Source organism: Homarus americanus, unplaced genomic scaffold (genome assembly GCF_018991925.1).
Source record: "Homarus americanus isolate GMGI-L3 unplaced genomic scaffold, GMGI_Hamer_2.0 scaffold1024, whole genome shotgun sequence".
NCBI lineage: Eukaryota > Metazoa > Arthropoda > Malacostraca > Decapoda > Nephropidae > Homarus > Homarus americanus.
Genome location: NW_024715228.1, coordinates 5,533,008 through 5,550,507, shown reverse-complemented (window position 1 = coordinate 5,550,507; position 17,500 = coordinate 5,533,008). Strand labels below are relative to the sequence as shown.

General features: G+C 40.5%; 1 protein-coding gene across 1 annotated transcript in view; it reads left to right on the top strand.

Annotated features, from left to right (window-relative positions):
- LOC121856455 (dual specificity testis-specific protein kinase 2-like) overlaps positions 1–17,257 on the top strand; it is a 52,520-nt gene extending 35,263 nt beyond the window's left edge. The window contains exons 6-7 of the mRNA XM_042352063.1: positions 2,078–2,204; positions 17,144–17,257. Coding sequence (XP_042207997.1) covers positions 2,078–2,204; positions 17,144–17,257 — 241 coding nt within the window. The remainder of the gene's footprint in view (positions 1–2,077; positions 2,205–17,143) is intronic.
- The last annotated feature ends 243 nt before the right edge of the window (positions 17,258–17,500 follow it).

The following is a 17,500-nucleotide window of genomic DNA, read 5'->3' as shown; positions in this document are numbered from 1 at the left end:
TTTGCTCTAACACGATTTATGAATTAGGAACGATATTTGTATAACGCGAACGCTTGTTTGCTATAACGCGAACGCATGTTTGCTATAACGCGATTTTTGCTTACTATTTCTCCAATTTTGTGGTATTAATTGTGAATATGGTAAAGAAGAATATCTCCAAGAAGTGTTCTGGTGATAGAATTCCCGGTGATGATCGTAAAAGAAAGGATATAACACTTGAAAAGAAGCTCGATGTTATTAACCTCAAAATCACCCTTCTCCCCCATCAAGTTACATTCATATTTTTTCAAGGTAAAGTGTTACATTTACTGTATGATTTCATTATTAGATATGAATGTAACATTTATTTAGACTGTGCTAACCTTTGTGTTAGGCTAACTACTAAATTTTTTTCGATTTCGAGTAGTAATCTGCACCTAACCTATTTTCTCCATAAGCCCTGTTATTTCTATTAAGCGAATTTCTATAACACGATGTTTTACAAGAACACAACTATCGCGTTATAGCAGAACTACTATATTACAGGTTGACAATCCATATCCGAAATCCTTGGGGCCAGGCATTTATGTTTTCGGGTTTTTTTTTTTTTTTTTTTTAGACCACCGGGCACAAGTCACTGACCCACATTGGGCCTGGGCGAAAATATATAATAATTTTAATAATAATAATTAAATAGGTCTACGTTGTTTCTCACTTTTAATCTTTTTATTTCTTTCTTTATTATTATTATTATTATTATTATTATTATTATTATTATTATTATTATTATTATTATTATATTAATATAGTATTATTATATTAATATAGTATTATTATATTAATATAGTATTATTGTTATTATTATTATAAATTTTATTATACAGTATTTTATTATTATTATTGTTATCATTATTATTTATTTTGGTGTATTTTTTAATTAAAATTTTTATTTACTATGAATAATTATTATTATTATAAATATTATTATTATAATTATTATTACTATTATATTTGCCCCCAGGCCCGATGTGGGTCAGTGATCTATGCCTGGGTGGGCTAATCCCTGTAAAAAAAAAAAAAAATTCGGTTTTCAGAGCTTTTCGGAATTTCGGATAAAGGGTTGTCAACCTGTACTGTATCAGGCCAGTTTGAAATGGCAACAACCTATTTATGTACTTGACTCAATGTTATATGTCCATCTTTTCACACTTCCAGCAGACAGTTTTGTAAAGTATTGTATGTTCAATCAACCATAAATTTGGAGAAAATAAATATTTTAACCAGATTTCTTACTGTGCAGCACAGTACCTGTGCAGTACTTCTCTTTACATGCAGGTACAGAAAATCTTTACTATAAAAATTTACCGCCTGCAAATACACACAATGTGATTATACCATCACCTGCCTACTCTCTGTGTTGTTGGGGTAAATATACAGTACAGTATACTAGAGTTCAAGGGCAGATCCAGGGGGGTCCTAAGGGTCCAGCCCCCCTATTTTCCACAAAAAATTCAACTTTTCTTTTAATGCACTATTGTTGCTCAGGTTTTTATAGTAAAGAGTTTCACCATTGACTTCAGAATATCTCCTAATATCAAGTGCACATGGCTTCAAAGTGACCTTGATATTGGTCATTATTAAAAAAAATTGGGGGTGGGGGACTTACTGTGCCTCCCAACCCCCCCCAGCTGGGTGGCCTTGTGCTTGCCATGTTCCCCAAAACTTCTTGGCCCCCCCATTTGATATTCCTGGATCCACCCCTGGAGTTTGTATTATAATGAAGGAAGCTACACTGTTTGCCTCATCACTCACATTATTCTCACATTTCTAAATAAAACTTATCTTTTTTTACTGGACTTACAGGTGTGGATGCAATCTTGTAGAAACTTAACCTAACACTAACCTCACTACAAATGGTTTGTCAGATGTACCTGTAACCTAACGTAATCCTCATTACAAATCACTAATCAGATGACCTTGTAATAGCTTTAGTATGTGTTTCCAATAAGGAGTAGATTTTGGACAACATCAAATTTCACTAAATTTTTTAGATACTATTATTTTTGGTACAGTTTTTTTAAGATGGCAAACTTTCCAGGTGTGAAGCCGACCCAGACATTCTCCCAAGAACTCATAACTTTGGTGTTCATTATCAAGACTTTTACCAAATGTGTCAACAAGACTGCCCGGCACTGTTTTTGCAGATGGCTTTTCTGTGTTGTCAGGTAAGATAATGTAGCTAATGTGTAGCTTTGCCTGATTTGTAGGTCTGTAATGTTTATTGGTCTGCCCAGTGTACAGTGACCCCTCGTTTAATGAACACCTCCGGTTAACGAACTGCCTTCCATAAGGATCTTCAATTCGGTTAACGAACAAAAATTCGGTTAACGAATTTCTTACGAACCGACCTCAACATGTTTTCGCTTGCACTGACCGGGCAACCAGCTTTAGTATCAGTCCGCCAATACATTAATCGGTTCTAGGGCTTAAATTCCTGACTATTTTAGTAAATATCAAAGTTTATACTATTCAATACTTTTAAAGTTTAATAATCAATTTTTAGTCATTTTAACAATTATTGAACATAATTGAAGATAAAGTGACTAGTTTAATACGCGGCATCCAGCCTCTTAACACAGCAAACAGAAGTTAGTCTCTCTTTGTTTCACTGGGTAACATCTTGAGACTCTCATCAACTAAATGCTTTTTTTTCTGTGTTTCCAAGCAAATTATTGGTCATTTTGAAATATATTTTACATATTGACAATATATAATGCAGTGCAGTGTTGATTTAAAGAAAATAATCTTGAATTACACCGAGAGCTACTATTTTATGGGTGAAATGAGCCATCGGGTGACTTCTCTTCCACCCAATGCCTTCTCTTCTTCCTTCTCCTCCATCCCCATTCTAAATCCATCATCATCATCATCATATCCAGGAGCCTTCACACACACCTCAAAGTAAGTGAACTTTTCTACCAATTTTGTTAAATTTAGGAAATTTTCGGTGAGCTGGAACCAATACCCAAAAACCCATTGAAACAATGGTTTGAGTTATGAACTTTTCGGTTAATGCGACCTTCTGGAGCGGTTTGGTTACGTTAACGGAGGGCCCTATATATATATACAGTAATACACGCTTAACTGCGGTTTCAGCTTAGCGCGATTTCCGATGATCTGTGATTGCCTACAGGCCGAACTTTCATAGCAGAGTTTTTTCCACATATACGCGCAGAGTGTCCGGCTCGAGAGCTATTTTTAGATTCGCCCCACCCCCCACCCGCCACCCTGCCTGACTGCCTGCCTGCCTGTTTTAGCTCATAAAATTAATACAAATTACCCGGCCAGAATATAATTTACATTGCTGGAATTCTTACAATATGATGATCATTTTGAATATAAACATCATAGATTTTGCATTAGACATACAAATTTTAGATATAATGTTTACTCCGAGTAAATATGTTATTTTTTGTGCAAAATATATGACATTTGTATTCAAAATATTCCTGGTCTTACAAGGAATCCAGCAATGTCAATTATATTATCCTAACTTTAGTTTGAGGTATTATTTATTACTAAAAAGGTAAATATTCTGGTTTTCCCACACATCAGGTAGGGAGGGTTGGTGGGGGGGAGGGAGGGACCAACCGACCATCTGTTACCGTGTGAAGAATATTTTTTTTTTTTTATTAACTGAAGATATTTGTTTTAGCTCATAAAATTCATACAAATTACCCGGTCAGAATATAATTTACATTGCTGGAATTCTTATAATTTGATGATCATTTTGAATATAAACATTATAGATTTTGCATTAGACATACAAATTTTAGATGTAATGTTTACTCTGAGTAAATATGTTATCTTTTGTGCAAAATATATGACATTTATATTCAAAATATTCCTGGTTTTACAAGGAATCCAGCAATGTCAATTATATTATCCTAACTTTAATCTGAGGTATTATTTAATACTAAATGTTAAAATTTAGTTTTTTCACACATCTCTTGAAGGGAGGATTGGTGGGGAATTAGAGGAGGGTTAGGTTGACAGCGCTGAAATTTGCGGAAGAGGCAAGGTGGGAGTACTTTGATTGACAGATAGTGTCGTGAAGAATATTTTTTTTTTTGGTAACTGAAGATATTTGTTTTAGCTCATAAAAATTCATACAAATTACCCGGCAGGTATAATTTCCATTGCTGGAATTCTTACAATTTGGTGATCATTTTGAATATAAAACATATCATAGATTTTGCATTAGACAACTAAATTTTAGATATAATGTGTTTGGCTACTCTGAGTAAATATAGTATCTTTTGTGCAGAAATATATGAGTATTATTTATTAAATTTAGTGGTTTTCCCCCCAAGAAATTTCTCAGAGGGAAGAGCCAGCAGTGTAGTGTGAAAAGAGGGGGAGGGAGTTGAGTCCATTATTTGAATGGACATTAACTTGGCGACTGTATTTCTCTATTTCTCTTAAGTATTAATTGTGTGCATGTACCATCATAAAATTAAGATGTTATTTTTACTACAACATAGTTATGTGTCGTCAAAAAGTGGAGTTTGGGGGTCGGGCCAGTTTCTATTGGAATTAATCCCATATGTTCTGTTGTTCACTTAACGTGGTTTTCACTTAACAAATTGCCCTGTAGGTTTATTGACTAGATTAGCGAGATACTACTAATATATATACAGTATATATATATATATATATATATATATATATATATATATATATATATATATATATATATATATATATATATATATATATATATATATATATATATATATATATATATATATATACACAAAATATATATATATATATATATATATATATATATATATATATATATATATATATATATATATATATATATATATATATATATATATATATATATATATATATATATATATATATACACACACACAGGCCTCTCGGTTAATCTAACTCAACTGCTCTAAAAGGTCGCTTCAAGTTAATCAAACGCGTTCAAGAATCCTAAACCATTGTTTCAATGGGTTTTTGGGTAATTGGTTCCAGCTCACCGAAAATTTCCTAACTTCAACAAAAATGGCGGAAAAATTTACTTACTTTGAGGTGTGTATGTAGAAGGCTCCTGGATGATGGTGATGATGTGCATTTGAAGTGGGAGGTGCAGGAGGAGAAGGGAGAAGAGAAGGAAGTGGAGGTGGAGGAGAAGCATTTTACTGCTTCTTGGAAGGTGAGTCACCTTCCATGAAAATGTCAGGAACCTCTGGACTGACAGATTCTCCACCATGAACATCCTCTCTCTTTCTTGAAGTGGAAGGCTGAGGGCTAGCATCTTGTTCCCTCTGCCTTTTACTGAAGAAAGTGTCAATTGTGGTCTGTGGGGCATCTGTCCTCCTCACCATTAACTTATGTTTAAAGAAGGAGACCACTGAGTCCTCAACATGACACAAAGTTAGTTCAGTTTTTTCCACTTCTGGGTGCTTTGAAGCCAGTTCCCTGAACTTCTCCCAGTGGTAAATCACATCTTTCAACTGTTTAGCTGACATATGGTCATCACTCTCAATTTCCTCCTCACCACTGTCAGCCTCTACCCGTAACATCTCATCCAGTTCCTTCAAGTCATTAAGAGTAAGTTCCTCCTCATGAGACATCACAAGCTCTTCCACATCCTTCTCCTCCACTTCAAGACCCAATGACTGACCAATGGACACAATCTCCTGGTCCAACTCTGTGTCATCCTCAAATCCCTCAAAATCATGGACTACTGATGGCCACAGTGCTTTCCATGAAGAATTGAGGGTTCTATTGGAGACTTCTTGCCATGATGACACAATCAATTTTACAGCCTCCAGGACGTTGAATTGTGTCTTCCAGAACTGTTTCAGTGTTAGTTCAGGATCACTGGAAGTTGCCTGATGACACCTCCTAAACATTTTCTTCATGTACAACTTCTTGAAGTTGCTGATTACATTCTGGTCCATTGGCTGTATGAGTGATGTAGTGTTTGGAGGCAAAAACAACACTTTCACAAAGTCAAATTGATACTCCAAATTTCTGGCAAGGTCAGGGTCATGACCAGGAGCATTATCCATGAGGAGAAGAGCCTTTAAAGGAAGTTTATTGGTGGTTAGGTAGCTCTTGACAGAGGGGCAAAACACATCAACAGCCCATTCATTAAAGAACTGTCTTGTCACCCATGCCTTACGGTTGGACTTCCAATAAACTCCAAGCATTGTTCTTACCACTTTCTGTTGCTTGAACACCCTGGGGTTTTCAGAGTGGTAGACAAGCATAGGCTTCAGTCGGAAATCCCCTGAAGCATTGGCACCAAGCAATAGAGTGAGACGGTCTTTCATGGGTTTATGCCCAGGTAAAGAGGCTTCATCTTTGGTGATGAATGTTCTTTTGGGCATCTTTTTCCAGAACAGCCCAGTTTCGTCCACATTAAACACTTGCTGTGGAAGATAATTTTCTTCTTCCATCAGTTTTTTAAATTCAACTAAAAACTTTGCTGCCCCTTCTTTATCAGCACTAGCAGCTTCACCATGCCTAACAACACTTAAAATGTCACTTCTTTTCTTAAATTTTTCGAACCAGCCTTTGCTGGCCCGAAAATCTTCAAATTCTGTGCCTGAAGAACCAGGTTGATCTGCCTTTAAATGTTCGTAAGTCTCCCTGGCTCTTTCACAAATGAATTCAGTAGAAACTGAATCACCTTTCATCTGTTTTTCCCTAATCCAGATGATAAGTAACCTCTCAGTTTCTGCAATTAGGGATCTACTTTTAAACACTCTTGTAGATTTGTCTCTCACTTTCACTTCTTTAAATTTGTCTTTCTGTGCAAGAATTGTCGACACAGTTGATGTCGACATGCCATATTCTTTGCATAGCGCATTTGTTCTAATGCCTTGTTCGTGTTTTTTTATGATTTCCTGCTTGGTTTGGATTGAAATAGCTTTTCTTGATCTCTTAGGCCCCATGCTGGATTCAAACAATGTCAACACGTGCTTTTCAAAGTTAAACTCGTTGTAAATAAAGAATATTTTCTTTAAAATAACACTGCACTGCGCTATATGTTGTCAATATGTAAAATAAATTTCAAAATGACCAATAATTTGCTTGGAAACACAGAAAAAAAGCGTTTAGTTGAAGAGAGTCTCAAGCAAGATGTTACCTCCACTGAAAACAGAGAGACTGGCCGCCTGTTTGTATTATTTAAGTGGATGCAGCGCCCCATTAAAACTAAATGCTGCATAATTATGTTCAATAATTATTTAAATGACTAAAAATTGAATATTAAACTTTTAAAATTATTGAATAGTATAAACTTCTTGATATTTTGCAAAATAGTAAGAAATTTAAGCTAGAACCGATTAATGTATTGGCGGACTGATACTAAAAGGCGCAGTTTGCCGGTCAGTGGCAAAACATGTTGAGGTACATTTAAGTAAGGATGGAATTAGCGGTACCGTTAAGCGAATTAGTCACTATAGGCGGTTAGTTAATAAAATTACGTTAACCGAGGTGTTAGATTAAACTTGGTTGTCCAGGGGCTTCCTGATAAATCCCTCAAAGTCATCTTCACTGTCACTATATCACTGGCTTGGGCTGCGGCTGTGGTGGGTTGAGGCGAAAGAACTTCGGTTGTATGCTTTGGCGGCTGGTGTTTATGTTGTCGTGATACACGTGATGTGGCTCCATAATATGCACCAGCAGGTATAGAAGAACTCCATAGCCGGTCATCGTCATTATCGCAGGGAAAGAAGGACTTCATTTCTCTGCACACTCCATAGCACCCATAATATCACTATGAGTTAAACTGTATTTCTTTGGAGAATGGCGCACCTTCTTTCTCCTCTTCACTGGCGTGATCTTCTTCCAGCGTCTCGTCGACAGTCCCTTCAGGATCTCTGATCACCTCCAAGGATGTAAATGCGTTGGTGGTCTCGGGAGAAACCTGGAACCTTAACAGTCTGCGCCTTCTCTGGCAAAGTCCCTGCTACTGCAACATTCTGAACCTCACCAGTCACAGATTGACTCCTCCTCTCACCTGGTATTCCATGCAACACATGTCTCCATCGTGACGGGTGTAGCCTTAGTAGAACTGATCCCTTGACTCACCAAGAAGTCCACAGCTTTCTTGATGTTAAATACTCTCAGGGTGTTTTAGACTGATATTTTTTTGCTGTGCCAACTGTTGATCCTCATCTTCTTCGCGCTCCTTGCTATCGGTGGTGGTGTCCACTCCAGATTTCATAACTCTTCCCTAGTGTTGGTGTAGTGGTTCAGGAGTTTGAATTTTTTTTGTGAATGCAGCTTTTATATTACAGATTATCTTGGTCCATGGGCTGTAATATAGGCGTGGTGTTGGGAGGAAGGAAGACCACTTTTTGCGTTGGGGTGACGATCTAACAGTAGGGGCAGAGTGTCTAGATGCGTTTGTCCAGCAGCAACAAAAGTATTGAATGCTTTACATTCTGTCGCTCACAGAATTTCTTTACGCCGGGAACAAGAGCAGTCATCTCAAACCGGGAGAGGGACGGTGTAGAGAACATCACGCCTTCGTGGGTCAGCCAGTCAGACATTTAGCTTGGTCATGTCACATGGTTTTGTAGGCGTCTGGCTTGCGTGCTGTGTGGATCACCGTGCTTGAGCTTACACCGGAGGCATTGGTGGTAAACAGGACGGTGATGCGTTCCTTCTGCATCTTCGGCCGAATCCTGCTGGCATTCTTTACAACGAAGGACTTGGAAGGTAGCTTTTTTCCAGAAAAGACCAGATTCGTCCATGTTAAACACCTGGTCGTCCTGCTGTCCTCCTCCATAATCTCACGCGTAGAAACGGAGGGAAATTCCCTAGCCGCCTTACAGCTCCTTTTCGCTTCTTCACCACCAATGTTTATATTGGTGATCTTGTTCGGATCTTAAACCTCTGTAACCACCCAGAGGAAGCGTTAAAGGATTTGGGCTCTATAATTCCCATCTTTCGTGCCACTGCCATGTACAGTTCCGTCGTAATGATCGTAACAAATGGCAGTATGCGACCATATGTTCGTAGCGCCTGGCGCGCAATTTCTGGCTAATTTTCTGTCTTGAAAGCACCTGGATTTGTGAAAATAGCAATCATAAAAGCACCTGAACTTTGATCTTCATATTGCTCCTTTATCTTATTTCCATCCTTCTTTGTGTTCCGAATCGTTGATTCATTCACACCATGCTTCAGCGCCAATCAAGCCTGCCTTGTTTCCTTTCTCCAACTCTTGGATGATGGGTATACTTCCACCTCGTGGCAGGAACATAAGTGTCTTCTTTGGCTTAGTGCGCTGGGTCAGGTAAGAAAGGTTTCTCTCTGGGGTGGTGGTCCGGCGGAAGCCATTTTTACGGAACAATGGATGCTGCGTTTGCGATTGGCGTTGAGGATGAAACTTTACTTGGCTAGGTCAATAAATCTTTCCTCCTCCTCCCTCCCGGGTGGACCGTCATAATACTTTTTAAAGCCAATTACAGCTGTAGCCCGGTAGGATGCATATTGTCTGATCCCGATGCGTCATATGACGTCAGTGATAACATAACAAGACACACTCTTGTGACCCATGGCGGCTAGCCGGAGGAGGAGGCGGGCACAGGCAGGCAGGCGGGCGGGTGGCGGGTGGGGCGAATCTAAAAATAGCGTCGCGCCGGACACACTCCGCGTAATGGGGTTCACGTACCGCGTAATGTGAGCACGTTAGGTTCTGGCAAGGCACCGCGTAAACGTGGAAACGCGGAATGCGGGACCGCGTAAAGTGAGGGTTAACTGTATATATTCTTCTAAACCAGTATGCCACAGTAATGGGGAGAACATAATTCCTTTACCTTTACCAACTGTGTATATGGTGTTTATGCTCTTTAAATACCTAATACAGGAGTTAGGGCGTCTGTATAGAAAATGCGATCCACAGATGGTTCCAGGTGGGGGTGGTGGGTGGGTAGCACACTCCTCCTTCCCACTATGAGTCGGGGGGCGCGCTGCATGACGAACGCCGGGTGAATCCACTTCACAAGGGGAATACCTTCCACAGAATGGTCAGGTGCTGACCGACTCTTTCCTGACCGCTCTCACTTGTCGTTAACAGGGATTTCACGTCAACAATAACTCAATTGCGGTTATTGGGAATAATTGTGCACCATCTTTGGGCGACAGAATGAGAAACACTCACTAAATATCGTCTCAATACGGGATATTCATAACACTCGGATATTGTTTGTAACACGTCACTGTAAGGTGTTTGTTTTTCTAGTTTCACAAAACACCGACGCCTTGGTACGTAGACTGATATGTAATTTTCGTACCCACACGAGCTGCAATTCCTGATGTGTAAATCACCGTGTCTTCCGCTATCATTGAGCGTGAAGAGAGAGAGGAAGGGAGTGTTACTTTGAGGGAGAACGGAATAGACGCGTCGTTCCTCGAGGGAAGACGGAGCCATCCACTGCGGCTCTCAAATAACGTCTTCCTCTAGTCAAGGATATCAAACTACTGCTTGCTTTAGGTGGCCAGAGAGCCGGCTACTTATGCCTTTACTCAGCATAGTATGATGCAGCTTCCCGTGGGCACACCTTATCACGTGCATTGAACATGTCACATAGCCAGTGGAAAGTTACAGGGGATGAATCTGAATATAAATCAGATGTAAATAACCCATTTATATAATACTTCTGTTGATGAGACAGGGGCCATTACATCGTATAGGTCTGCCTAATGTGTGCAGTATAGGTTTGCCTAAAGTGTATAGGCCTGCCTGATGTGTATAGGTCTACCAAATGTGTACAGTATAGGCCTGCCTGGTGTGTATAGGTTGACCAAATGTGTACAGTATAGGTTTGCCTAATGTTTATAGGTCTGCCTAATGTGTACAGTATAGGTCTGCTTAATGTTAATAGGTCTGCCTGGTGTTTATAGATCTGCCTTATGTTTTTAGGTGTGTACGGTATGGGTCTGTCTAATGTTTATAGGTCTGCCTGATTGTACAAATCTGCTTAATGTTTATAGGTCTGCCTAATGTGTATCAGTCTGCCTGATTGTATAGATTTACTTAATGTGTATAGGTCTGCCTCATTGTACAGATCTTCTTAATGTGTATAGGGCTGCCTAATGTGTATCGGTCTGCCTGATTGTATAGATCTGCTTAATGTGTATCGGTCTGCCTGATTGTATTGATCTGCTTAATGTTTATCGGTCTGCCTGATTGTACTGATCTGCTTAATGTGTATTGGTCTGCCTGATTGTACAGATCTGCTTAATGTGTATAGGTCTGCCTGCTGTGTATCGGTCAGCTTGATTATACAGATCTGCTTAAGGGGAGCGTCTGGCTGAAAATCTGATGAAAATAGGGAAATTACGAAAATATTCAGAAAAAAATTCTAAGGAATGCTGTTGCCTATGGCTATCTAGTGATGTATTTTTATTGCATAATTTGTAATATTTATATAGCTATGCATGATTGTTCTACCCCCTTCATTTAGAGGGCCCTTCTGTTTATGTAGGAAAAGCTGTAGGAAAGTATTTATAATAATATTTTTGGTGTAAAGTAATACCAATCACTTGGTAAAAATCAGTACGTATCTGGCACCTCTCTCAGCTAGCTAGCAGCAGGATGAGAGTCTTGAGCCACAGTTACCCCCGAAAGAAGCGAGAGTAAGGTTTGACGTGTGTCGCTCTGGGGCCACTATTATCTTAAACGGGTTTTTCTAACCTTCAAATCCTTAGGCTCAACCATTTATGAGGCGATTTTAATAAAACTAAAACTTAGTGTAGTAGAATAACATATTGTGCATGGCTGAACATATAGATTTTATTTATATTTGGCTTGGTTTATTGTTTGCTGATTTATCTTTATAAATATTTGGGGGGAATAATGGTAAGTTAGGAAAAAAATTTGATGCACCCAAAAGGAAGGATGATCCAGACTAGGATGGTCCAGATGAGGACGGTCCAAACCAGGATGGTCCAGACTAGGGTGATCCAAACTAGAATGATCCAGACTAGAATGATCCAAACTAGGGTGATCCAGACCAGGGTGATCCAGACTAGAATGATCCAGACTAGGGTGATCCAGACCAGGGTGATCCAAACTAGACTGATCCAAACTAGGGTGATCCAAACTAGGGTGATCCAAACTAGGATGATCCAGACTAGGATGATCCAGACTAGGGTGATCCAAACTAGGATGATCCAGACTAGACTGATCCAAACTAGGGTGATCCAGACTAGAATGATCCAGACTAGACTGATCCAAACTAGGGTGATCCAAACTAGGATGATCCAGACTAGGATGATCCAAACTAGGATGATCCAAACTAGGATTGATCCAGACTAGAATGATCCAGACTAGACTGATCCAAACCAGGGTGATCCAAACTAGGATGATCCAAACTAGGATGATCCAGACTAGACTGATCCAAACTAGGATGATCCAGACCAGGGTGATCCAGACTAGGATGATCCAAACCAGGGTGATCCAGACTAGAATGATCCAGACTAGGATGATCCAAACTAGGATGATCCAAACTAGGGTGATCCAAACTAGAATGATCCAGACTAGGATGATCCAGACTAGGATGATCCAAACTAGGATGATCCAAACTAGGGTGATCCAAACTAGGATGATCCAGACCAGGGTGATCCAGACTAGGATGATCCAAACTAGGGTGATCCAAACTAGGGTGATCCAGACTAGAATGATCCAGACTAGACTGATCCAAACTAGGATGATCCAGACCAGGGTGATCCAGACTAGAATGATCCAGACTAGGATGATCCAAACTAGGGTGATCCAGACTAGAATGATCCAGACCAGGGTCATCCAGACTAGGATGATCCAAACTAGGGTGATCCAGACTAGAATGATCCAGACTAGGATGATCCAAACTAGGATGATCCAAACTAGGATGATCCAGACTAGAATGATCCAGACTAGACTGATCCAAACTAGGATGATCAGACCAGGGTGATCCAGACTAGGTGATCCAGACTAGGATGATCCAAACTAAGGTGATCAGACTAGAATGATCCAGACCAGGGTCATCCAGACTAGGATGATCCAAGCTAGAATGATCCAAACTAGGATGATCCAGCTAGAATGATCCAGACTAGGATGGTCAAATAGGATGATCAAACTAGGGTGATCCAGACTAGAATGATTCCAGACCAGGGTCATCCAGACTGGGTTGATCCAAACTAGGGTGATCCAGACTAGAATGATCCAGACTAGGATGATCCAGACTAGGATGATCCAGACTAGAATGATCCGGAACTAGGATGATCCAAACTAGGGTGATCCAGACTAGAATGATCGACTAGAATGATCCAAACTTGGGTGATCCAGACTAGAATGATCCAGACTAGGATGATCAAACTAGGGTGATCCAACTAGAATGATCCAGACCGGGGTCATCGGGCTAGGATGATCAAACTAGGATGATCCAAACTAGGATGATCCAGACTGAGGTGATCCAGACTAGAATGATCCAGACTAGGATGATCAAACTAGGATGATCAGACTAGGATGATCCAGACTAGAATGATCCAGAACCAGGGTCATCCAGACTAGGATGATCCAAACTAGGGTGATGATCCAGACTAGAATGATCCGGACTAGGATGATCAGACAAGGATGATCCAGACCGAGTGATCCAGACTAGAATGATCCAGACTAGGATGATCCAGAGCTAGGGTGATCCAGACTAGAATGATCCAGACTAGGATGATCCAAACTAGGGTGATCCAACTAGAATGATCCGGAACTAGAATGATCCAAACTAGGATGATCAGACTAGGATTGATCCAGACTGGGGTGATCCAGACTAGAATGATCGAACTAAATGATCCAAACTAGGATGATCCAGACTAGGGTTGATCCAGACTAGGATGATCCAGACTTAGAATGATCCGGAGCTAGAATGATCCAAACTAGGATAGTCGAACTGAATTGGTCAGACTAGGATGATCCAGACCGAGGGATGATCCAACTAGAGATGAGTCAGACTAGGATGATCAGACCAGGGTGATCCAGACTAAGTCCAGACTAGACTGATCCAGAGCTAGGATGATCCAACTAGTGATCCAGACTAGAATGATCAGACTAGGATGATCCAGACAGGGTGACCAGACTAGAGTGATCCAGACAGGTGATCAGACTAGGATGGTCCAGACTAGAATGATCCAGACCAGAATTGATCCAGACTAGGGGATGATCCAAACTAGGATGATCCAGACTGGTGATCCAGACTAGGGTGATCCAGACTAGGATGATCCAGACTAGGATGATCCAGACTAGAATGATCGAACAGGGTGATCCAGACTAGACTGATCCAAACTGAGATGATCCAGACTAGGGTGATCCAGACTAGAATGATGCAGACTGGGATGATCCAAACTAGGTGATTGAAGCTAGGATGATCCAAGCTAGGGTGATCCAGACTGAATAGTCAATCTAGAATGATCAGACTAGACTGAGTCAAACTAGGATGATCCAGACTAGGGTGATCCAAATTGATCCAGACTAGGATGATCCAAACTAGGATGATCCAGACTAGGATGATCCAGACTAGGATGATCCAAACTAGGGTGATCCAACTGGGGCTAGGCTGAGTCAAACTAGAGTGATCATTCGAATTCAGTCCAAACCGGGGTGATCCAGACTGGGGTGATCCAGACTAGGGTGATCAAGCTAGGATGATCCAGAAACTAGGATGATCCAAACTGAGATTGATCAAACCAGGGTGATCAGACTAGGGTGATCCAAACTAGGATGATCCAGACTAGGATGATCCAAACTGGGATGATCAGACTAGGATGATAGATCCAAACTAGGGTGATCCAGACTAGACTGATCCAAACTAGGATGATCAAACTAGGGTGATCCAAGCCAGGATGATCCAAACTAGGATGATCCAGACTAGAATGATCCAGACCAGGGGTGATCCAGACTAGGATGATCAGACTAGACTGATCCAGACTAGGATGATCAAACTGAAGCGATCCAAACCGGGGTGATCGACTAGAGGTGATCCAGACTAGGATGATCCAGACTAGGATGATCCAAACTAGGGTGATCCAGACTAGACTGATCCAAACTAGGATGATCCAAACTAGGATGATCGAACTAGAATGATCAGACTAGACTGATCCAACTAGGATGGGGTGATCCAAACTAGGATGATCCAGGCTAGACTGATCAGACTAGGATGATCCAATAGGTAGTCAAACAAGATTTGATCCCAAACTAGGATGATCCCAGACTAGAATTGATCCAACTGGGATGATCAGGCTAGATGGTCAAACTGGGTGATCCGGCTAGAATGATCCAGACTAGGATGATCCAAACTAGGGTGATCCAAACTAGGATGATTGTTTTAGTGATCCAGATAGAATAGTCCAGACTAGGATGATCCAAACTAGGGTGATCCAGACTAGGATGAGTCAGACTAGGATGATCCAGACGCTAGGATGATCGACTAGGATGATGTCCAGACCAGGGTGATCCAGACTAGGATGATCCAGAGCTAGGATGATCAAACTAGGATGATCCAGACTAAGATTGATCCAAACTTGAGGATGATCAGCTAGGATGATCCAGACTAGAATGATCGAACTAGGATGATCAAACTAGACTGATCAAACTAGACTGATCCAAACTAGGATGATCCAAACTAGGGTGATCGAATGATCCAGTCAGACTAGGATGATCCAAACTAGGAGTGATCCAAACTAGGGTGATCAGACTAGAATGATCGGACTAGACTGATCCAAACTAGGGTGATCCAGACTAGAGAGATTCAGACTAGGCTGATCCAAACTGGGATGATCCAAAGCTGGGATGATCCAGACTAGGATGATCCAAGCTAGGAGTGATCCAGACTAGACAGTCAAGCTGGGATCAGTCTAGCTAGGATGATCCAGACTAGATGATCGAATAGACTGATCCAAACTAGGTGATGCAGACTAGGATGATCCAAACTAGGGTGTGATCAGACTGAACTGATCCAAACTAGGGTGATCAAGTAGGATGATCCGACTAGACTGATTGATCCAGATAGGATGATCCAGATAGGATGATCCAAACTGGGAGTGATCCAGACTAGACTGATCCAAACTAGGATGATCCAGACTAGGATGATCCAGACTAGACTGATCAGACTAGGGTGATGCAGACTAGGATGATCCAGACTATACTGGTCCAGACTGAGGGTGATCCAAACTAGGATGATCCAAACTAGGATGATCCAGACCAGGGTGATCAGATGTAATGAGGTAATCTCACATAGAGGTAAAGTAAGTTATAGTGAGGGAGTTTTAAAAGTGAAGAAGTTGTTGCTTGGCCGATTAGTTATTTAATCGTTAGTAGTCTTCTTAGAAATCTTCTAAACACCAATTCTAAGTACAGCTATTTATTAGTTAACTGGATGGCATGGATGCATTAATAGATCATTATATTGACGTTTCTAGACAATGACTCTCGTACACAAACATGAAATGGATACACTTCCGTGTAGTAACTTGCCTTTGGATCTCTCTGACAATGACTCACATGTGACCTGAGGGAGTGGCTCAGTGGACTCTGTAGGACCTAGTACTGCTGGGGCTGGTCTCTGTAAGGAACTCTGTCTGCCTCTGAATTCTGTCTCTCCCGATCTGACTTTTGGAAGGAGCTATGAGGCCTATATTGGAGCATCAGGGCGGCAGATGTCATCTCCTAATTATCAATAATCTGGGTGGGTGTGGACAGCTGTGTTTGATCAGGTGCGTGATGCTGTCTGGGGGTAGTTTTTTTGAATTATCTGGTCATGTGCCTGGTCTGTCATCACACAGTGGCGAACTCCTTTTCCTTTGTGACCGACCTCTGTTGGGTCAGGTCTTAATCTCACTAATTACTGTGGGTGGGTCAACTTACGGGGGTGTGCGCCCTGTTCATCTGTAGTTCCTGCTATATGTATTTGTTCTTCTTTGGAGGCATAAACAATCATTACAGACTAGGATGATCCAGACCAGGATGTTTCTGAACTAGGCTGGTCAGGCTGGGATGGTTGTACCCTAGTTTTGGGTTTAAATAGTTTCCCTGCATTTCTTCAGCTGCCTCATAGATACTGTTTTACCTAAACCATCTTTCTGTTGACAGATTGAGCCGTCATCTCGTCCATCATTTGAGGAGTTGACTCAGAAGCTTGTAGCCTCTCTTGCACCAACTCTACTACACTGTCTTCAAGACATGGTCCCGAAAACTCAAAAGTAAGCTGTAAATTTATTTCTATTAATTTTAGATGAGTTATATTCATTTACTTTAAATTATTACTGTCATAGTATGGTCAATAAAATGATTGACATTATTGGAAAATGATGGACAAGTCAAGGAGTTTAAAGATATTTTATGTGAATCCGGAATATTTTTTATAAAATTGACACAGTTGAAGAAAATTTGTACAATTATTATGGTAGTAAAAATTTTCTTTTACTCTTTGCAGCAATACGTGGCTTC